The sequence below is a fragment of the Ornithorhynchus anatinus genome, chromosome X1, assembly GCF_004115215.2.
Source record: "Ornithorhynchus anatinus isolate Pmale09 chromosome X1, mOrnAna1.pri.v4, whole genome shotgun sequence".
Classification (NCBI taxonomy): Eukaryota; Metazoa; Chordata; class Mammalia; order Monotremata; family Ornithorhynchidae; genus Ornithorhynchus; species Ornithorhynchus anatinus.
Window position 1 is genome coordinate 80,041,043 of NC_041749.1, and position 24,316 is coordinate 80,065,358.

Genomic DNA, 24,316 nt, shown 5'->3' on the forward strand with positions numbered 1-24,316 from the left:
ATTTTGGCATGGCTCTTTTTTTTTAATAGAAAATTTTAAGTGTAGGGTTGATAGCTTCTAGCCAGAATTTTGCAATATGAGATTCTAATGTCAGCAAAAAATGATCTGAAAGAAAGTATTGATTCCATGTTGAATTTTATATCTAAGCAGCCAATGGCAAATGTCATCAAAGTGGAATCAGATGTTTGTAACTTAATACTTAAGAAAAATGATGAGTGCATGTTTTTGACTTTAAGTATTCTCTGTGCTGCTTGGCTTAAGACATAAACTGATGTAAAAATAAATGACTGCCTGCATAATTTATGTAATGTCTTGCTCCTGATCCTGTTTGTATTGATTTTTCTAAAAGGCTTTTGTGGCCACAGGAACCAATCTGTCTCTTCAGTTTTTTCCGGCCAGCTGGCAAGGGGAACAGCGACAAACACCGACCCGGGAGTATGTCGACTTAGAAAGAGAGGCAGGCAAGGTAAGAAAAAGTGCTCCAAATCTTAAGAATATTTACATTAGTAGTTAGTAATGCCATTATAGCTTATCCAATCAAATATAAGTTAAGCCTTGAAGTCTTTCATTATATAATTCTAGGCATGTTATTTTATCACAATAAAACTTTATTATAACATTCTTACATTTACATCCGTGTAGCATTCATTTTTTTAAACTCTTGTAATCTTTCCATAAAATAAATGTAATGTCCATATAATTTCACATTTCACATTCCAAGCTGTGGTCCTGTAAAGTTATAAATAACTTTAACTATTTTGTTACAGTGTGTTTGAAGTATTGTAAACGTGCTATTGGAGAAATGAGTGCAGGAGATTCTGCAGGATTATAAATGCTTTTAAAATACCATTTAAGAATATTACCCTAAAAAGTATCCCTATATATGGTAATTTCATTTGCTTTTGTTTTCATTGTTTCTATCCTGCAGAAGTAATAAGATAAGGAACAGCTAACTCTACTTTCCAGGATTTTGGAATCTAGTAAAAGATAAAACCAGGTCACCCAAAATTGAATTTGAGTTACCAGAGAGGGGTGGGGGTGGGGGACTTGCTATTTCAGTATTGATTTCTTCATATCGTTTCAGCGAATCTTAATCCTGAGAGTGATGCTCATAAAATTTGGATTTTTAGGGGGTTAGCATAGCATTTTATCTTGAAGAAGAGAGGCTGCAAGGGAGTACAACTGATAAAATTGATCACTTAAAATATGGTTGGAAGAATTTGATATGGTAAAATGGGTGGACTAAATTATGTAGCAAATCTTTATGCATTCCCTCCATTAAAATATTTAAATCTGGTTTGTACGAAATTTCAAGGTATTGTCTTGGTCTTGTATCATTGGAAGGAAGACTAGTCTAATTTATATATTTACTTTGTTTCAGTAAAATAATAAATCAGCCTTTAGAATATTTTAGCTTCACTCATCCTCCAGTTTTTGAAATGATTGATCACTTTATCCATGCTTTAAGGCAAATCATTTATTATTAAAAATTATGAAATACAATTTTGTCATTTATATTTTATTGTAAACTATGTGGTTAAGCAGTTATTCCAGAAAACCAGCATCACTGGGTTTAATTTTGCCAGGATTTTTTTCCTCTAACTTAAAAAAAAAATTGGCTCCTAACTTTTTTTTTTCTAAACGATAATTTCTTTTGAAAATTTTGACATAAAAAGTCCATTCTTGTTCAAGTAATCAAAGACAAAATCTAGATTTTTTTCAGAGGGAATTGAATATTCTTTTTCAGGATTTGTTTTTAATCAGTAGAAGGATTCCCAATTAACTACATTCTAAGCATTTTTTTTCTTTAAAAAATTTTTGAGTATAGTTGGTAAGCTTTTTGTGGCCTGTAAACCAAGTTGAAATTGGTTTTGTTTGGTGTTTTTAATGCAAATGTTATAGATTTTCTTATTTCATACTAACAAGGGGAAGAGATTTTCAGTCTCTTATTTTTTGTGTGTTATATGTGGTGGGTGGGACTGTGGGAGACTACTTGAAGAATTTGAATTCTTTGGGCTACCTAACGCAAATATTTCTGATATTCTGATATGTCTGAAATAACAAAATGGCCATAATTCACACAAATTTCTAAAATTTAATTTAAACTTCCTAGAAAATCAAAGCAGTGCTATAAAGATTGAACTATTTTAAGATGTTAGCCCTTAATATTAATGTCATATAATTTTCCAAGTAACTATCATTTACTCTGTGACTCTGGTTTAATGTTGCCAACTCTTTTTGCTGTTCAATTTAAGGAAGTAACTTTTGTAGCTCCAGGAACAATGAGAAAATAGATTCTTGAACAGAATGGATTTGATTACTGCATTTATGCTATTTATGCAATTTTTAAAAAATCCAGAGCTGTTCTGCTTAATTGTATAGGAATAACCATTTCATGCCCAGAAAAAGATGTTAACCATATAAAAATACATTCCTTATATTTAAGATCTTTCCTTGAAGAAAGCTCTCTGAAAGATTTTTTTAAAGCATTGGAATTACTGTTTTTCAGTAATTGATGAATGTGTGCCAGAAATCCTTCCATTTGTTTTCAAAATGTGAATACATTGACTTAACTCTTCATCTCTGTCTGTCAATATTATTGGAGGACAATATCAGTCACAAAAATGATACCCTATCTGCTCTTTTCAAGCCATATACATTTTTTGACAAGTAGAGAGGTGACTAGTTTAAGGAAATATGCTTTGGGTAAATAGACTTTATTGTTCAATTGTACTATTCAACTGTTTACCAAATAGCTTCTCTTATTCAGTGTATATAAATGGATATGAATTTTTTTAAAGCAGAGAAAATGAACTCAGACACCTTTAAGCTTTAGTCAAAGTGTCCTGGCATCCAAGCTTTACAGATGTGCAAAAACAGATATTACTTAAGGTTCTTTGCCATTGTCCCCAGTCTTTAAATATGCTACCTGCTAAAAAAAATAAAAATAAAAGATGCCTACCATTATATTGATCTATAAGTAGAATCCTACTATATAGCACTTAGAGCATGTATTCAAATTTCAGGATATGGGCTGAAGTCTTTCTCTTGTTTTATTATCCCTGGAGTACATAAGTAATTGTAGAACTTGCCCATTATTCTCTAAAATGTTGGAATCATTTAATTATGTTTCCAGATATGACAGGGTGAGTCCCATTGGGACTTTTAGGCTTCTTGGCAGAATTAAAATAAGGACAATCAGAAACTCATGAGTTTAAGTGATGTGTTTGTATCTGATCATTTTTTTTTTATATTTGTTTAGAATTGCATGCTTCTGTCCCAGTATATTTTTGTTCGCTTTGTTTGATTGCCTCAGAACTCAGATATAAAATGAATACCTTATAGATTAACTGTAATAGTAAAAGTGGCCCAAAACAAAATTCTGTAATAAGCATCACCTTATCCAAAATTCCTGCTTAAAAGCAGGATTTGGAACTTTATCAAATGAAGGCAACAACAGAATGTCATAAATGAGGACTTCCCACAGAAAGCTCCATGACTCCAGATCCCTATAGGTGGAATATGAATGGAAAAAACAATTTTGAGTCCAGAATACAAATAGGTTAATTTTACAATAATAAGTTCCTTAAACTTTTTTAGGCATCATTCCTTGAAGAAACTCTCCGAAAAAGAAGCACCAAGCTAATCTCAGTTATTATTCATTGGAAGAGAGACTGTTTTTGTTAGCCAGTGAACAGACATTTAGAATGTAGAAATGAAAGCTGTCTTCTCAAATTGCAATTGGCATTTCCAAAGTACTCAAGGTTGTCTTCGATCTGTGTGTTCACATTGACTCAGCAATCAAATTTCTGAAGAGGGTCAAAATGCTATCTGTCATGGTTGGAAAATTAGAACTGTTGGATCGCTGCTGGCTACCAGACGCTTCCAGGCCCTCAGTGGTTACCGAGCAGGTATTCAGCCAAGGGTGCCCTGTTGAGAGATGAAAAGCACAGGCTGCACTTGCAGCTCAGCTCACCTTAATCTCTTGGTGCTGGACACCTGCCCCTTTCAATAGCCAACAGGGCTGGGCTTGGAGAAGGGCCTGTTGCAGCCCCTGATGTGAATATTTATTCCTGTAACTGGCTGGGGATGAGTGAGCTTCCCTCATTTCAGTTTGTCTTGTAAAAGCTCTCAGAGTCAGAATCTCTTTCGATCGTAGTCAGCGTCGTCATTACAAGTAAATATTAAGAGTCTACTTTTAACTTGGCTGGGTAAATTAGTCAATTGTATTTATCGAGTGCTTACTGTGTGCGGAACACTGTACTAAGCACTTGGGAGAGTACAGTATTAGACATTCCCTGCCCACAGTGAGCTTACAGTCTATTATAAGAAGGGTATAAAGGAGTTTAGCAGTTCACACACTGTTTCAGAATCAGCTGTAACCAACAATGAAATACCAGCTTCAACAAAATGCTGCAACATACCCAAACAAGCCTCTTGTGGACACTAACTCATTCCCATCTCTAGAGCCCCCTGGGCAGTTCAAAAATTTTACCAACTTGTTTTTTGTTTTTCTATTCTGTTTTGTGTTTTTTTTCTTCTCCAACATGATTTTTTTCTCTGTAAAATTCTAGTCTTTGGATTAAAACTTATCCCAAAATGGTTTCTGATTAAAACAGGGGAACATTCTGGGTAAAAAAAATAGCTCTCAATACTCTGTAAGTGTATTTGAGATTTCCTGTCCTGTCTTGAAGCAGCAAACAGGAATGAGTTTAAAATCAAAACCTCAATATTCTCGCTTTATACTGCCATTATGGAGCACCTTGGACCAAGTCTTGCAGGTCCCATCCCATGGCAGATTGGCTACAGTGAAGTAGTTCTGCAAAGGTCAACTAGGGACCAGGCTTAGGGTGGCAAATTTTAAATAGAAATTTAAAGACTTCAGTGGGCCCAAGACTGCACTCACTTGTGTTCACGTGCCGAGTCTTGGCGACAGCATATCTCAATTAAATCTAGACTCTTAACACCTTCATCCCTTCCCCTCCTCATCCTTGACCATCTTTCAGCTGACCACTCACTTTATGAACATTTTTCAAACTCTGCTAATTCAGTTTTCTAATGTCACTGAGATAATGAGGATTAATAGCTCCTCATTACAGTTCAATAACCAACATTAATGAAATGCCTTGTGTTCCTCATTGTACCAGTGATGACAAAACTGATTTTTGTCAGTTGTCTAAAATGTATACCATAAACTTAAATTAGGGGAAAGTGTGATCTAATGGTTAAAAGTGAAATGCAAATGTTCAGCATTCTCTTTCTTGAGCTACACCAACTGGCTGAGGAGACAAATTATATATCAACTCCTCTCTGTAAAGTAACAGGCTAACTTTCTATTCATGCCCTGCATACAATCCTATGGCTAGCTCTGGCCTGCACAATAGCAACTCAGGCTCATGCTCCTCTGCCAGACCAGAAGTGAGCCAGGCCAAGTTGTCAGTGACCTAAGACTCATTTTGATAGTTGGGGTGTGGTGAGTAGGACACTGTGGCATGTGCCAGATACCCCATGGGACCAGCAGCTCATGGGTAGAATTCTCTGCACTGTATGGAATCACAGTGCTTAGCATATGGTAAGTGCTTAATAAATACAGTAACTAGCTAGGAGGGCCAGACGCCAGATTTCCTGCCTATACAGAACTCTGTTTTCTTTGTCTCATGGAGATATTAAAAATAATTGGAGCAATTTTGGTAACAATGCTTTATGGTAATAGGAACTTTTTTTGGTGGTAGTTGCTTCCATTCCTCAATATAAGAAAAAGAAACCTTGCATTTAGCGAGACTGGAACCAAGAACATAATGTATTTTCAAATGTTTATGGATTTCTTTGTATAGACAAAATAATTATGTGTTTTGGATACTCTATAGTATATCAAAGCCATGTCATTTTCCCTAATTGGGGATTTCAAAGCAAAACCCACACATTTCCGGATGCATAAAATATATGCATTTGCCCAAATTCAATTGAGCATGTGCAGTTGTTCCATATTGAAGCTAAGTCCTTTTGCCTAACTCCCCCAATAAGGGTGCGATTTTTCCACATCCTCTTTGGGGAACCAAGAGGAATGTTAAGAGAGAGGGGAAGAAGACAGAGAAAAGTGATGGAGAGAAATTATATCTCTCTCTATAGATAGAGAATTCTCTCTATATATTATCTCTCTATATTCTCTATATAGAGAAAGATTGAGAGAAAAGTGAAGAAAAGCCTGGGGATGAGAAGGGTTAAAAATGGGTGGTCATACATGATCCAAGAAGGAAGGAAGAGAAAATGGTGGGAAAAGAAAGTGTGAGTGGATGTATAACAGACCTTGAAGTGATAGAAAAGAAGGGAACTTGTGGGGATGTTCCCAGTAATGCCTAGGCCAGTGCTCTTCCAAAGTAGGCCCTCAATAATTACCCTCATGGGGGTGGTTATACTCTAGAGGAAGCAGTGAATTGAGTCCAATTGATCTTTGTATTTGCTTTGTATACAGATATATTTAGATAAAATATTTCATTTGAAATCTTTAAAAATGGAATTTCACCAAAAGGCATTACAATTATATCTTAAATTGCATTCTTTCATTTCAATTTATCCTATATGCCATTGTTTCTAAGTTATTCTTATTGTCTTAGTTGCCTTGTTCTAGCATGGCAAGCTTGGGTAGCAAAGGAGGGGTGTTGAAGTTTTTTCCCTCACAAATTTGATGTCAGGATTGAATTTTTTTAAAAAAAAGAGAACTGAATTCAAACTGTTCACGTATCTAAATTGATTCCAGTTGGGATTTTTTGGTGCAGGTTCTCTTTGGTATTTTCTATATTGAAAAATCTATCCCCAAATTAACTGACAGGTAAAAGATAGGAATTAAAAGTAATTTTAAGCTTCTGGAACAGGAGCAGGTAGTGGGAAAGTGAGGAGAGTGGGTTTTACAGGGAAGGTGATCAAGTTTTTGCATTAGGTGGGATGGTCTGCCTTGCTGCCCCCCAAAATGATTTTGCTACTGGGCAGGGTGGCAGCTGCATTGGGGAGTTGGGAGGTGGTAGTTAGCAGCCCCAGGAGGGGGCAAATGCAATGGAAACCTCCTCCAAGACAGTCCCCAAGATTAGTAGAAGATGATGGTGGAACCCGTGGCAGCATCAACAGCAAGCATATTTGTGGTGGGAGAAGCTGCATGGCATCGGCTGCAATTCCCCCTTATTTACCACTCTTCTGAACTTCTGGCTTCCTGGCTTTCGAGCTTCTAGTCATAGCAGGTGCTGTTCTCCCCTTCGAGAAGCAGCGTGGCTCAGTGGAAAGAGCACGGGCTTTGGAGAAAGAGGTCATGAGTTCAAATCCCAGCTCTGCCACTTGTCAGCTGTGTGACCGTGGGCAAGTCACTTAACTTCTCTGTGCCTCAGTTACCTCATCTGTAAAATGGGATTAAGACTGTGAGCCCCACGTGGGACATCCTGATTCCCCTGTGTCTACCCCAGCACTTAGAACAGTGCTCGGCACATAGTAAGCGCTTAACAAATACCAACATTATTATTATTATTATTATTGAGGTTATAATCAAGGTAGATGGCTAATCTGTGAGGGAGTGCATACTTGGGTGGAGCAGGGTGGCAGGGGGAGATGGAGGTATGTGCCGGTGTGGAGCCGTTGCCCCCCACCTGTCTATCCATTTATCCTTCCTTCTGGCATTTGATCACCTCCCTAGTATTTTAATGCCTACTATGTGCAGAACATTGCATCAATCAATCATATTTATTGAGGTTTTACTGAATGAGGAGCATTGTATTAAGCGCTTGGGAGAGTAGGATATAATAGTTACATGTACCTTACCCACAAGGAGTTTACAGTCTAGAGGACTAGAGGATTGCTTGAGCTTACAGTCTAGAGGATTGTACTAGACACTTGGGAGAATATGATAAATGAAAAAGCCACAGTTCCTGCCTTTGAGAAGCTTGCGATCTTTAATGGAGAAAATAAACAGACATAAATTGCAAATAAAGTGGGAGCAGGAGAAAAAATGTAAATACAACTGTTAGTAGCCTAGTGGCCAGAGTATGGGAAAATAAATAAAGGGAGTACACAAAACAATATACATAAGTACTTGGGATGACTCTTGTGTTGACATGATTGGGGCAGTGGAAATTAAGTGGGGGATGCCCCCTGGAGGAGGTAGGTTTTCAGGTGAGCTTGGAACTTGGAAGGACTGATCTGACGGATTCGAAGGAGGAGGGCACTTTAGGCAAGGAGTGTGTAAGCGATGGGTTGGAGATGGAAGAGTGGAGAGTGAGCTACAGTAAGAATGTTTAGGAGGAGTGAAGAATGTGAGCTGGGCTGAAGCAGGTGAAGAGGGTGGATATGTAAGGAGAGAGCTGTTGGAGAGCCTTGAAGCCAAGAGTAAGGAGCTTCTGTTTGTTGAGAAAATGGCTAGCCAGGGAGTCTTTTGAGGAGCAGAGAGATGTGTTGTGAAAAAAGGTTTAGGAAGATGACCTGGAAGCAGTGTGTGTCAATCAATGGTATTTTTTGAGCACTACCTTGTGCAGAGCACTTTACTAAGCACTTGGAAAAATGCCAGATAGTAGGGTTGGTAGGCACAGTCCCTCACCACAAGAAGCTTACTGTCTGTGGGGGGAGACAGATATTAAAATAAATTACAGATAGGGGAAATAATAGAATATAAGGATATGTACATCAGTGCTTGGTTGAGTAGCAGAGTGCCTAAAGGGTACACAGCGAAGTGCATAGGCACTGCAGAGGGGTGGGGGAGAATAAGGGAAATGAGGACTTAATCAGGGAAGACCTCTTGGAGATGTGATTTTAGGAGGGTTGTGAGGGTGGGAAGAGAAGCAGCCTGTCGGATATGAAGGGCGAGGGAGCTCCAGGCCCAAGGGAGAATGTGGAAAAGGGGTTGGCAGTGGGGTAGATGAGATGGAAGAATAGAAAGTAGGTTGGCATAAGAGGAACAGAGTGTGCAGATTGGGTTGTAGTAGAAGATCAATGAGCTAAGGTGGGAGGGAGTGGGCTGGGCTGATTGAGTGCATTAAAGCCAATGGTAAGGGGTTTCTGTTTGATGTGGAGGTGGATGGGCAACCAGGAAAGCAGCATGACCTAATGGATAAAGCACAGGCTTGGGAGCCAGAGGACCTGGGTTCTAATCCCAGCTCCACCACCTGCCTGCTGTGTGACCTTGGGCATGTCACAACTTCTCTGTGCCTCACTTTCCTCAACAGCAAAATGAGGATTCAATACTTGTTCTCCTATTAGACTGTGAGCCCCATGTGGAACAAGGGTTGTGTGCAACCTGACTAACTTGTATCTACACCAGTGTTTAGAACAGTGTTTGACACATAGTAACCGCTTAACAAATACCTTACAACACTCCAAAACAAAACAAAAAAACAAGTGAAGGTTTTTGAGGAGTGGAGAGCTATGAACTGAATGGTTTTTTTGGAAAAATGATCTGTGCAACAGAGTGATGTGTGGACTGGAGAGGGGAGACGCAGGAAGCAGGGAGGTCAGTGAGGAGGCTGATGAAGTAGTCAAGCCAGGAAATAAGTGCTTGGATCAGGTTGGTAGCATTTTGCATGGAGAACAAAAGGTGGATTTTAGAGATGATAACAATGATAGTATTTCTTAAGTGCTTACCGTGTGCCAAGCACTGTTCTAAGCACTGGGCTACAAACAAGGTAAGCAGGTTGTCCCACATGGGGCTCACAGTCTAAATCCCCATTTTACAGATGAGGTAACTGAGGCACAGAGAAGTTAAGTGGCTTGCCCAGGGTCACTCAGCAGACAAGTGGCGGAGCAGGGATTAGAACCCATGTTCTCTGACTCCCAAGCCCCGGCTCTTTCCACTAAGCCACGCTGCTTCTCTATGTTGTGAAGATAGAATCAAAGTGAAGGTAGCTAGTGTAGACAACTCGCTTAAGGTTTTTGGAGTGTTATAGATTGAAGAGGGGAGAGGCTGGAGACAGGGATAGCAATATGGAGGCAGATGTCTTTTTGTAGTTGGGAGGTGATGAAATCTTGAACCAAGGGTGGTGGCGACTTTACACCTGGAGAAGGGGAAGATTTGAGAATTATTGTCAGGGAAAAAAATCTCACAGATTTAATGACAGGCAAAAGATAGGAATCAAAAGTAACTTTAAGCTTCTGGAACAGGAGCAAATGGTAGCGGGAAAGTGAGGAGAGTGGGTTTTACAGGGAAGGTGAGTTCACTTTTAGCCATATTGAGTTGGAAATACTTTCCAGACATGGATATCCATGTGGAGAGCTCCTGCAGGCAAGAGAAAATGTGAGCGAAGGCAAGAGATTGGGGCTGGTTAAGTAGATTTGGGGGTCATTCATATAGAGTTGATAGCTGAAGCTGTATAGAGTTGATAGCTGAAGCTGTTTGAGCCAATGAACTCCTCTAGGCAGTGAGTATATAGTAAGAAGAATAGGGGATTTAGAACAAAGCCTTGTAGGACACCTGCAGGTATATAGGGTGAGATGGGGAAGAAGAGGTTGAAGATACCAAGAAAAAGAACCAGGTGAGTACCTCTGCTTACAAAACCAAAGATAGAGAACATTTCTAGGAGAAGGGAGTATCAAAAGCAACTCAGAGTGGATACTTTCCTGATCTGGTTCCTTCTTACGCCTTTTGCCCCATTCACTAGAAGTTTAGCACCGTCTCATTTTGTTCTTCAAATAAACTTGGCCACTTTATTGGAAAAAAGGACTTCATGTTTGAGGATCCTGTTTTTTTGTCTTCCCCTCCACACAATTTCCAGGATCTGCCACTTTTTCCTCCATCCATCAAAACTGGTACCACAGTGGTATCTATCATATCCCAGCTTGAATTCTGCATCATCCTCTTCACTGGTCATCTTGCCTCAAGTCCATTGTTCACCGTACTGTCTGAATCATTTTCCTAACATGTTGTTATTCACGCATCTCCCCATTCCTCAAAAATCTCAATGATTATCCATTACCCTCCACATCAAGCAAAAACTCCTAATTATTGATTGGCTGTTAAGTCACTCAATCAGTTCTTTCTCTTACTTATTTACTCTCTACACCCCTGCTTGCACTCTTTATTGCTGTCAAATTAATCTAGTCACTGTGCCTTGTTCTACCCAGCTGTCCTCTTGTTCATGCCCTCCCCCATGCCTGAAATTTACCTTCACCTTCAAATTTGACAGACCTCACTGTGCCCCATTTCCAAAGTCGTTCTGAAATTGTATGTCCTCCAGGGCACCTTCCCTGTTTGATTTGTAATCTCCTGTTTTTATATCCCTCCCCACCCCCACTGCCTTTTCTGTACTTCTAACCACTCACAACCACCTAAAGCAGTTTTATACATATCTTAAATACTCTATTACTAAAAGCATATCCCCTTTTCCTTCTTCATCTAGCTACAGTTGGATTTGGGGTTTTGTCTCCCCTGCTAATCTGTATACTCCTTGAGGGCAGGAATCATACCTACTAATTCTTAATTAATTCTTAATTTTTAACACAGTGCTCTTCACACACAGGTGCTCAAAAAATACTATTGTGTGGTTTAAAACCCATTTACACTACTGCTTCCTAGGCAAACACCTTTATTGAGCTAGCCACATGGTCACCTAGGTTTGTTTGTTTTTAACTAAAAAATGTGTGAGTACAGACCCCACCAGGCTGAGACTAGAAGTGCATTCCCTTGCATTTTTTTAAAAAAGAGCTTCATTCTATAGTATTTATTTGATGTCTACGGTATGCAGTATGGAAAACTGGACACTAGAGAAGTAGTTTGACCTAGGGGATAGAGCTCAGGTTTGGGAGTCAGAAGAACCTGGGTTCTAATCCTGCCTCTGTCACTTGTCTGCTGTGTGACCATGGGCAAGTCACTTAACTTTTCTATGCCTTAGAGAAGTAAAATGGGGATTATGACAGTGAGCCCCATGTGGAACTGTGTTTAACCTGATTAGCTTGTATCTACCCTGGTGCTTAGTACAACACCTGACAATTTGTAAATGCTTAACAAAAGCCATATTTAATTTTTAAAAACCTTTTTTTTTTTTGGAAAATTAGCTTAATGATTTGGGGACATGGGTCTTTATGTCAGGAATTTCTAGGTACTGTTATGTGTAGTTAGAGTTTAAGTGTTTTTATGATATTGGTATTTATAAAATGAGGGGTGTAAGATTAGTATTTTTTCATTTAAAAAGTTAAATTGCTCAAATGCTATTTCCTTATTTTTATATGGATTCAAAATCTGATGTGATGGAGGGTCAAAGATAAACAAGTATTCACTTCATGTATGTAACTCAGAATTTGTCCTTTTCAGTTATTGTCAATATTTACTATATGCCATTTTAAAGAAATATGCTATACCTTTTTTTGTTTTTCCTTCCTTTCCATCAATCTGTCAAATAGCTCACAGGTGAGTGAATGCAAAATATCAAAGCTGAAATCTACAAGTACTTCTGGTATAATGAATAGTGACAGGATTCTTTTAGTCTTTATTTATTTGGTCTTCTCCCACATTTTGTGGCTCTTTTTTTCCCAAAGCCTTTACAGGAACTTGCCTGCTGGATCTTTGTCCCAGAATAAATATTGTTTCTGTTTATATACCACTCACAATTTGGCAAGGTATGATAGGACTCCTTGGATGTTAGCCCTGGGAAATTATTGTTCAGAGTTGGCCAGTCCCATTCCCTCTCTCTCCCCTCCCCGATATTCCAATCACTGAAATCAAAAATATCTGCTCCAAAGTTTCAACTGTAAGGGTCTCCCCAAGAGTAAGGCAGCTATGGTCAACGATATCCACATTAGACCTAGTTTTTATATGTATTCCGATTTTAAGTACTATATTAAACTGATGTACAGTGGGCTTTGGGGATTTTTTTGAGAGGGTGGTCAAGTATTGATCAGTGAGAATATGTGTTGAGAATAGCAACATTCAGTTGACAGTCTTGGAGAGTGTCTCATTTGCTTTACAGTAGGAGCATCCTGAACCTTAAAACGTAATTCATATGCTGTACTAACAAAACACCTGTGCTTTGTACCGATGTGACACCCATTTGGTGTAGACATACGGTCACTAAAACAGAGATCCCTTCCTGATGCAGACACATAGATGTCCAGTCCCAGACTAGCAGGGAAGGGGAATGGAAGCACTGAGGGGAGGAGGATCAGAGGGTAGGACATAGGAGAGTGGGGAAAGCACAGAATGAACGCAGTGAGGAAGTGTGATTTGGGGAATGCCCTGTGGAGAAAGGGCTTGCATACTTGGAGGGGATTTGGGAGAGGGTGGTATTTAATCATAATTGTGGCATTTATTCAGAATTTTCTCTAAACCAAGTTCTGTACTAAGCACTGGGGTAGATAAAATGCAATCAGATTAGACACAGGCCTTGTCCCACATGGGGCTCAAGTGTCAGACAGGAGGAGAGAACAGGTATTTTATCCCCATTTTACAGATGAGGAAACAGGTACAGAGAAGTTACATGACTTGCCCAAGGTCACAGGACAGACAGGTGCCAGAGCCAGGATTAGAACCCAACTCCCCTGACTCCCAAGCCCATTCTCTTCCCAAAGAGAGTTTTGGAGGGGATAGGATCAAGGGAATGGGTAACTCGAAGGTGGTTTGAAGGGGTGGGGGGATCAGAGCATCAGTCAGAGGAGAGGAAGGATAAGGACTTGCATGGGAGGAAGAAAACCCAAGGAAGGATGAGGGGTGACCACTTTGCATTTGAGCATAGGGTGAGGCCTGAGTAGAAGAGGGGAGAGAGGAAGAGAAAAGCAGAAGTTCTGACCAATTCTTCCTCCACTGCTGCTTTTGAGCCTTGTTGAGGGCAGGGGCTGGGCACAGATGATTTGGAGAAGGAATGGAGCTGTATGCTTTTTTTATTGTTGTTGTTGGTTTTTTAAAAAATAATGGTATTTGTTAAGCACTTACTATGTGCCAGGCACTGTTCTAAGTGCAGGGGTAGATACAAAGAAATCAGGTTGGACACAGTCTATGTTCCCCGCTGGGCTCACAGTTTTAATCCCCATTTTACAGCTGAGGTAACTGAGGCACAGAGAAGTAAAGTGATTTGCCCAAGGTCACACAGCAGACAAGTGGCAGAGCCTGACATTAGAACCCAGGTCCTTCTGACTCCTAGGCCCTTGCTCTATCCACTAGGTCATGCTGCTTTCCCCTGTGCCCCTGATCTCTGGTAGCTATGGCTTAGGTAGCCTGTTTTTGGCACTGCCGCTCTTTGCTGTTGCCAGTGGGCCTGAAGTGGGGCAGCAGACCCTCTTGGGAATGATGCAGAGGATGGTTCACCCTCACGTTTCCTGGGGATATGCTCTGACAGCAGAGGGCAGGAAATAGAGCCACAATGCTGGCTCCACCTCTGGTCCCTTTACATCTTGGGTCCGTGGTGGTCAGGCTATCCCAAAAAGCTGTGGTCAACCGTGTCTCTAACTCTGCTGCCTCCAGGGTCATGAGGGGCGAAGCTGAGCATGCACAGTGCTGGGTTTTTTCACTCCTGTGCTGGGCCATGCTCCTCCGCAGCAGCTGTGGGAGGGTGCACACTATGAGTACTCTTTCAGAGCACCAGCAGCAACTCCCCCTCTCATGGCAGCTACTGTGGGTTTGGGGCAAACGTGCCATCCGCCATGCTAACCAACCCCAACCATCGGCACCAAGCACTTCAACTAAATGCAGTCCGGTTGCTGTCTCCCAGTAAGTCACAAGTCCATTGTCCTTTTTGTAAATATCTCAGTAATGTAAATGAAGAAAATAAAATTTACCCAGCTGCGTTCTAGTTTTTCTATTTACTCTTTATTGCCTTTATAGAAAGCTGTTGCCATCATTTACTATAATTAATTAAAAAGTCTAAATCGAACAGATCTGAAATACCTTTCAAATGCATTGAGTTTACTTCAAGATTAGGCTTTCCATGGGTAGCATGTTCTTCTTTCTTTGTGGTAAATGACATAAATAAGGTATTTTCCTCCTATAGTTCTTAGAATGATTTCATTTCGGAAGGCATAGCTTTGCTGCCTTACTCCTGGTTAATGGCTATAAATTTTCCTCAGGAGTCAGATTTTTTGAAAAAGAGAAACAGATGTTGCCTGAGTACAGAGCACTGGACTGAAACTCTGGAAACCCAGGTTTCGTTTCTGCCACTGATACTACCTTGCTGTACAATATTTTAGTCACTTATCCATATTGTTTCTTATATTACCCACCTAGCAAATGAATTTTAAAATCACCATTTAACTCATAATGATGGTGATCTGGATAAAGCAAATAGGAATAAAGTGCCTTTCTATTTAAAGATTTACTCAATGTAGTAGGCTTCATTTTTAATTTATATTCATCTTGGGAGTTCTCTGTTCTCTAAATTTGTTACCCAACACAAAAGGCTGCATTTTGGATTACATTAAAAAAAATTTGTTATGATTAAAGAATTTTAATTGCAAGTTTTTTTTATCTGAAAGCTTTCATTCATTGGAAAGGTATTTAATCTTAGACTTGTAAATTACTTCAGGTGAAGTAATTTAGGATAACCTATATGGCATGGGTAGTAAAATGAGAATATGTCAGCAATACATTTAATCTGTAAAACCAGTTAACCTAGGAAACACTGATTATGCCTGACAAAAGGGAATTCAGTCAAAAAGCTTCCCTTTCTACTATAGAGAGTGCTTGTGTGAAGCATGCTAATGTTTTGCACCCTCTCCCTCCCACCTTTGGCTCCCCACAAAAAATTATCTAATCTGCTTTTGGATAGATCCTATCCCAGATTGATGGCTATAATTTTTGGCTCCTGTCTCCCATGCTTTTTCACCCAGTTTTCTAAAGACGATCACAGAGGACAATTCATTCAGTAGTATTTGTTGTGCACCCAGTTTGTGCAAAGTGCTGGGAAAAAATTATACAGGTGAGAATTAAGGCATACCTGGCCCGTATGATGCTCACAATCTAAGAATGCAGAGGGTTGGCAGTAGACACAGGGCAAGATTGAAATAACTGAAAAATAAAGTAAAAAGACAAGGACACTGAATTTAATACAATAAGAAGAACATCGATGTGGCTGGAGGAGCAATTCAGACTTTTCACCATTCAAGCAGGCCTGTTCAAAGTTACAACAGCCACAGTGAAACTAGAATTCCATGAACATGTCCTCACCAGTATCTGTGTTGAGGGATAGAATAGTTTAAATGCTTCAATCTTCTTGTATCAAGAAGTATGAAAACTGTCTTTAGGCAGCTATACAGTTATTCTGTCCTGAATCTTAAGTCTTTCAAAAGTAAAAGCTCTTCTCTAGTTTCCCACAGAATAATAGGAGAAGTTGATTTTTGTACTGAAATGAAATATTTTTTGAATTGTTTGACTGAAAGACCATATGATTTTAGGAATCTAGTGTTTCTGCTGGAAAAGTGCATATGCTGTCACCTTTGTTTCCTCTGTGCATAATTTGTTATATTCTTAAGCTTATTTTTCTGTTAGAGATTTAAGAAATTCCAGAGTAGAAAGCATTGTGTACTTAAAAAAATGTCGAATAATGAAATGGGGAATAACTAGTATGTTCCTAATAACTAATCACTTCGCTGTAATTGCTCAAGATAAGGCACTTTATCATTTAGAAACATGCAGAATACTTTTAATTACCCATGCTAAAGGAGTGGGAGCATTAACACTGCAAATGATCACTGAAATTGCAAGTGATCTACATACACACCACTCAGACCCCCCCACACACATTTAATCATTCCATAGGGACTCACTGCTCCAACCTCTATGCCATACTTCCAAAACACGTGAGTTAGAGCCATCCTGCATAGACCAAAAGTCCTTGTCCTGGCCCAAACTGAACTCTAGGATAGTGCAACTAGATCCCTCACACAAAGCCCCTACCAACTCCTCCAGACATTTAACTTCCTCCTGAAAACTCAAGTGCCTGTATTTCCTCTTTAACACCGATATCCTTGCTAATTTATTGACAGAGGCCATCAGGCTTGAACTCACTTCCTCAATATTCTCCTTCTAGCTGGCTTCCAAGTGATCTCCTCCCTTGGACCCCATACCCTCTCACTTCTTAAAAATTTTTTTCTACCTTTCCTCCCTATCCCCCTTTCTATCATAATGCTCTCACTCTCCTCCAGCTCCTTCCTCTCTGGCTTGAAACAAGCCTAAGTCTCCCCCAAACTCAAGGAGTTGTAATAACAGTATTGCTCTTGAGCACCTGCAGAGTGAAATGCACTGTCTTAAGTGCTTGGGAAGAACAGCAGAAGCCCAAGACATGTTTCTTGCCCATAAAGAGCTTACCTTCTAAAAGAGGATACACACGTGAAAATATTTATTAACATTGGAATCAGAATAAAGTGACTATTCATTTACTAATATGCTAAAAGTGGCTGGATGTTGCTTGATAAAGCTCCGGGGTTGGGAATTAGTTGGGGAGGTCTTGGAGGAGGTAGGATTTTCAGAGGGCTTTGAAGTTGGGGAGGGCTGAGTTCTGGCAGATTTAGTGGTTAAAGAAGTCTCAGGTTGGAGCAACGGCATGCATAATGGGCTGGAGGTGGGTGAGACAAGCTGGGAAATGGATAGTGGGTGAGGTCAGGTGGAACAAAGTGTGAACTGGGAAGTAGTGGGTGAAGATAGTCAATATGTAAAATACAATGAGATGGATGGAGAATTTAGCAGCCAATGGTAAGGGGTTTTTGTTTGCTGCAGAGGGACTTGGGCATCCATTGGAGGTTTATGAGGAGTAGGAAGGTTTGTGCTGGGTGGCGTTGCAGGAGGATGACCAGGGCAGCAGTGTGGAGTGTGAACCGAAGAGGGGGAGAGGCTGGAGGCTGATCCATAAAGGAGCATCAAGCCAGTGGACAAAGGCAGAATTGCAATTTGTGGATGCACTCAATTTTCCAGACAGATGGGTAACTCAGGTGTAAGAAAGGAAATGTGGAGGTAATTGAGGTCTGCAGAATCCTGATGGGGAGAGAGGCAGAAGGAGACCATTCAGATGGACATCTTAAAATGATGTCAAAAAGACAGTGTTCAGTTGAGGGGTCTGGGCAGAAATCGCTGTAGGAGGAAAGGGACTAGTGAGGAAAATGTATCATGAGTCTGAAAAGCCAGGGAATGAGGAGCAGTGTGGACTCGTGGTAAGAGAATGGGTCTGGGAGTCAGAGTACCTGGATTCTAATCCCAGCTCTGCCACTTGACTGCTGTGTGTGGCTGACCTCGAGCAAGTTACTTAGCTTCCCGATGCCTTAGTTTCCTCATCTGTAAAGTGAGTGTTCCTACTTGGACCATGAGCCCCGTGAGGGAGGGACAGGTTGGACTCTGCCCAATGTGATTCTCTTATGCCTATCCCAGTGCCTGGCATATAGTAAACACTTAACAGATACCTCAAGTATTATGAGTATTATTATTTAGTAGAGCAGAAACAAACCTGGATGCTGATTGGGGTCAGGTGAGACCTGATCATAAGGTTTGGTTTGAGTCGCTGTGTCAGCACACAGTTCTATAACGTACAAGTCCTGAGATTAGGAAAACCTCATGTTATACTCACAGTTGACTCTGTAAGAACTTTTCTGTGCACCAGAGTTCATGACATTAGGAGAGAAGGAAGGACTCTTCAAGAAACTGGACTGGAATCAGTACTTTGTTACTTCCTTTACCCCGACCCCCTATCTTCTCCTTTAACTCCCTTGATCTAGCCAGAAGGGAGAAGCCACAACCAAACCTGATTTCCTTGTTTCCATTTTGTTCTGTTGGGAAGAATGGCTCGCACTGCCAATAGTTCCTCTTAGGTGTTCAGGCTACCCTATTGCTTATTTCCATGACTGATGGGTCCATTTAGATCTGGTTTTGGCCCTTGGACTCTCTACAGCTTGGATGTCCTCGGTAACTGGCGGGTGAGGAGGGTTAGTGGATGCATTGCTTGGTGCACTGGCTCGGGTGTGCTGTGGGAGCAACAGGAGGGGTTGGGGGAGACTACATTAGAAAGGTGCAGATCTGTTGGCTTGTTTTTGTTTTTTGGTTTGTTTGTTTTTTAACTCCCTTCTCTGCATCCCCTTTCTCCACCCCCCGCCCCCCAGGAAATAACTTAGGCAAATTCATTGAAGAGATGAGGGAGTCTGGAACAAAAGCTTCCCGTCCTCGGTTTTGCTATGTTGTGTTCTCCAGATTTTCTGTTTCATGCCTGTTCTCTTGTGATCCTTGGCAGGGACCAGGTTCCTTTTCCTCTGGCCCCTGTGGTTTGCTCTCTGGTTCCTTGCCATAGCTTCATTAGTCGTTTCGTCGCTGCTTTAGTCGGTAGCTTTGACTGTTTTTCTGGGCCCAATTTGAAGCCCAGGAGCATTGTGTGGGAAGCAGGGTGAGCGATCGGGCCATCCACAGTGTCGTTCTCTGTGACATTTCTAACTTTTTTAACCCCTTTACCATCTAACCTTTTCATCCTAAAGTCAGCACTGCTTTTGTGGGGGAAAGGAAAAGACTTGGCCTGAGAAGGGCCACGAGGGTGTGCCTGGAAAGGTCTGCCCAGAGTTCACAGGGCACCAGAAGGAGAAATTGCAGTTTTCTGCCACGTGGAGCAGGCCAAGACGCAGGCATACCTGGCCAGGAGGTGAATTGTATTTGCATGCCCTCTTGGTCACTTCTGGAGAGGCTCCTGCTGGCCTGTTAACAATAGCTGAAGCTTAGGCGGTTCCAAGTGAAGATGGGGGCAAATAAGGTGAGATCAGGGTGAGGCTATCTTGCCAAAGAAACCAAGCTGAAGACCTTCCACAGAAGAGAAAATGAATCATTCAAAGCTTTGTGTTTCTTTTGCAGCATTAGAATATGTAATACAGTAATATAGCAGTCAGTGGCAAGGATGTAAAAACAACATGCTTACTAGTGCCAGGGAGAAGACCTGTATTTTGATTCCATGTGCACTGTGGTACACCCATGGGTAGCCAATCTTCTGGTTCTATTCCAGACTGATTTTTCAGCTATTCTGTCTCTGGTACAGACACAGCACTGGATGGCTTTATGTCTAGTATCCTTGTTTTAAGTACCTAGCCTCATCAGTCAATCATTAATGGTATTTATTGAGCACCTACTCAGTGGAAAGCTGCGCTGTATGTACCAAGCTCTTGGGAGAATACCCCAGAAGCAATAATTACTGCCCTTATGGAATTTACAGTATAATGGGGTGGACAGAAAGAAATGATTTACATTTAATGAGAGCAGGTGGAAGATCAAGGGTACAGAAGGAAATAGTACAATGTATCAGAATGATATAGCTGAATAAAGAATTGAATATTCAAATATTCTTAGGTATATAAGTGCTGAGGATAGGAATGAAAGTGCTAGTGTGGTGTTGGAATGACTTGACCAGGGTGGTGTTTATTAATCAGGGAAGGCTTCCCAAAGGAAGTGGGCTCTGGTATGGTGAATTAGTGGGGACTAGGAGTTCCAGGCTGAGAGAGCAGGCATGAGCGAGAAGCCAGAGGTGGGAGAGTGAAGACTGTGGGACCGTTAGGTGAACTTGGAAGGATCGAAGAGAGTAAACTGGAGAGTAGCCTGGCTTTGTGGATAGAGCACGGGCCTGGGAGTCATAAGGACCTGGCTTCTAATCCCAGCTCCGCCACTTACTGACTCTATGACCTTGGGCAAGTCACTTCACTTCTCTGTGCCTCGGTTACTTCATCTGTAAAATGGAGATTAAGATTGTGAGCCTCATGTGGGATAGGGACTGTGTCCAATGTGATTATCTTGTATCTACCCCAGCACTTAGAATAGTGCCTGGCACATAGTAAGTGCTTAATAGATACCATTTAAAAGAAAAAAAGAGTAGCAGTATATTGGGCTATGAGAGAGACCATGTTGTAAAGACTGGTCTAACCCAGCCTGAGCTACACTTGGGGGTTTGGTGTCCAGACCTAGACTTGGTTGGTCATGACCAGGAAAGGACGTGGGCCACAATTTGGGGGTGCTTCTGCCATGCAGGTGAAATTAATTCATGTATGTGTTGTGCTCCCCACTTCTAACTGCATATGCTTGGTGCAAAAATAGAGCCCAGTCACTAGATGGTGGGCCTCTTTGAATAGAAATTGCGGCAACAGCCCAAACCTGCATGGAACTGTGCTTTAAATTATTCAGTTAGTCATCAAGACCACCTCCCCTCCACACATCCCCAGCCCCCTTAGCATGTTAAGAAAGGAAGTGAAACTAATTTTTCATATAGTAATATATGTAAAGTGTATTTCTTTAAGCTAGTTCTTAACTGGTGAGTTAAAATCATGAAATTGAACTGTCACTTACTGGCATCCTTTTTGGCAGCTATGAACTCAAAAGTTGGCATGAAAGAAGGAAGCTCAACATTCAACACCAGAGATTGTCCCTCTGGGACAGAACAGTTTCAATGAAATAATCAAATATCCCACTCTACTTCCATTAATTATTTAGTGCTTTTTGAGTGTCATGGGAAGGTAGGTACATTGTGGAGCAAGCGATATGAGTTTTTGCAGTTGTCACTGATTAAAAATACTTCAGACTATTTCCTATCAATTAAACTAATTTATATTGATGAGAAATTGCAATGTTGGGAAAACTGAACTGATGCATTCATTTGTTCTGTGGTGAACCTCATTCGTGATCTTAGAATTTTCAAGATATTGTAATTGAAACAAAGCTAACATGGCATGTACAAAAAGAACAATATGACATTCTCTTTTTTTTCCTTAAAGCTAGCCATTTTACTCTGCATCACGCAAACACTCCTTTCCATTGGCTTCAAGGCTTTCCACTAGCTCTCTTTATTTTCAGGCTCTCTTCACTTTGCCACTCCCCAGTGCACACTCTTTTAACTTCTTCCACACTCACCATTTCACTGTTCGTCATTATTGAATCTCCCACTCCAGACCCCTTGTTCACATTGTTCCCCCCAACCCAGAGCTCTTCCCCCTTCCACATGCCCCCAGATACTCTAGACACAAGCTCTACTAAAATCCCATCTCCTTCAGGAAGGCTTTCCCAATTAATTCCCCACACCCTAAGTCCCATGAACCCAACAGCCTCCTATAGCACTTATGTGTCCAGGTAGATGAAATTATTTAGTCTGATATTTTTATCTTGACGTATTTGTACCTCTGCCTATTATGTCCTTGTTCTTCCTCATGGTCCCCTTCTTTGTAAATCATTTTTATCTATATTCTGTCCCAATAGATTGTAAACTCTTTCAAGGCAGAGGTTAGGTGTTTAGCTTTGTAGACTTCCAAGCGTTTAGTACAGTGCTCTGCCTTGAGGTGCTTTATAAATACCATTGACTAATTAGTAGCATCAAGAAGTATGTGCAATTCAATGTAATGAAAACAATTTTATTTTCATTGGTCTTTTTTCAAAGTTGGTGGGATGTAGAGGCAATTTTAAAATGTAAAGAACCCCATGTGAAAGAAAACTCTCGTTTTAGTATTCATGTTGTGAATACTAAATCCCAAATTCACAGAAGTATGCACAACCATTTCTTTCAACTCTGGGGTCACATTCTACCGAGACAGGCACACGTTGTCGGAAGAACGTTCCCTAATTCAGCCACCACATTCTATCCAAAAAGCATAGTGAAAACACATGCTCTGGCAAAGTTATTTTTAAAAGTTAACGGATGCACAAGTGTTCTGCTGTAGTGGATTTTTATTCAGTTGTTTTTGGAAAGACTTTAAATTTGAATTAAAAATGTATAACTTAAGTTTTTCAATACGTTACCACCATTTAGCAAAGTTTTATTGAGTTCAGAAGGATACTGTAATTTGATGTCAAATCCCTTTTGGTCATTTGCAAGAAAATATTGAGATGCGGAACAGTCTTACCTCATAACTAGGTTTTTTGGGTTGATGAAATTGTCTTTTCTGAAACCATTGTAGATAAGTAACACAAGAGAATAGTAAAAGGTGGTGACCAATTCTTTAAATCAACTTTGTCATAAAAATGAAAGTTAAAATCATGTTTGCTCTGCTGTTAAAGACACCCTAAGCTTGAAAGCTAAGGCCTAAAGGAAAGGAGCATGGCCTAGTGGAAAGAGCCTGGGACTCAGAGGACCTGGGTTCTAATCCCAGCCCCACCACCTACCTGCTTTAAGACCTTGTGCAAGTCGTTTTACTTCTGTGCTTGTTACTTCATCTGTAAAATGGGAGATAAGACTGAGATCCCTATGTGGAACGTGGACTATGTCCAATCCTGTGTCCACCCCAGCACTTAGTACAAAGCCTGGCACATAGTAAATGGGTAACAAATACCATAATAATAATAATAATATTTTTTAAAAGGCCAACTGCTTCACAGGCAGGACCCCAGCCTACAAAAGTCAGCATCTGGATGTTTTCAGAGAAAATGGAAATAGCAGTAGAGTTAGTTCTTCAAGAACATGTGTTTTCACTACGCATTTTGGATAGAACACTACTGGAGAATTAGGAAACTTCTTATCTTTTTTTCTTTTTTCTGGACAGCGTGCAGCCATCTGGATACAACGTGGGGTGGTGGTGGCAGAAACGATTGTGCACGTGGACCCGGCATAACACAATATGAGTTTTTCTTAATGCAGAGTTTGTCAGGAACGTAACTCCCATGTTCTGGGAGGACCAACTGTATTGATGAGGGGATAACTTTTCAGGAAGCAGAATGGCCTAGTGAAAAGGCACAGGCCTGGGAGTCAGATGATTTGAATTGGAATCCCACCACTGCCTACTGTGTCACATTGGGAGATTGGATTAAATACCAATTCTCCCACCCCCTTAGACTGCGAGCCCCATGTGGAACAGGAACTGTCCAACCTGATTATTTAGTATCTACCTCCACATTTAGTGGCACATAATATTATTATTGTTATTGTTTGGGTCAGAGCGGTGCCATGACTGAATAGAAACGACAACCCACATTTGCCTACTCATGAATACGACTGCATAATATACCTGAAATATTTATTAAGTCTGCCTTTTTGAAAAATTTCACACCTTAGGGAAGTGCATTATTTATTAGAGAAATCAGTACAATACAATTCCAGTACATTAAATGATACTCTAGTGGCCTGAAAGACTGTAAGCTCATTGTGGGCAAGGAATATGTTTGTTTATTGTTGTACTCTCCCAAGCACTTAGTACAGTGCTCTGCACACCATAAGCACTCAATAAATACGAGTAAATGGATGAATGAAAGAGATAGTACCCTCCAAAGTTATGCCTGTTTTGTTACCTTCACTTCTCCCTCTTCTGGGGCATTGTATTGTTGGTGGGTTAAAATTAATAACCAAATTATTAAGTAAGAAACAAGCGTAATTGGAGATCAAGAGAAAGCCACGGACAAAGTCAGAAAAGGCCAGTCTTGCAGCCTGAACTTCCCAAT

The 24,316-nt window shown here is 40.5% G+C and overlaps 1 protein-coding gene across 2 annotated transcripts in view; it reads left to right on the plus strand.

Moving 5' to 3' along the window:
- Nucleotides 1-24,316, plus strand: part of CBFB (core-binding factor subunit beta) — a 61,644-nt gene that overhangs the window by 7,174 nt on the left and 30,154 nt on the right. For both annotated transcript variants that reach the window (XM_029050646.2, XM_029050648.2), the window contains exon 3: nucleotides 350-466. In XM_029050646.2, coding sequence (XP_028906479.1) covers nucleotides 350-466 — 117 coding nt within the window. The remainder of the gene's footprint in view (nucleotides 1-349; nucleotides 467-24,316) is intronic.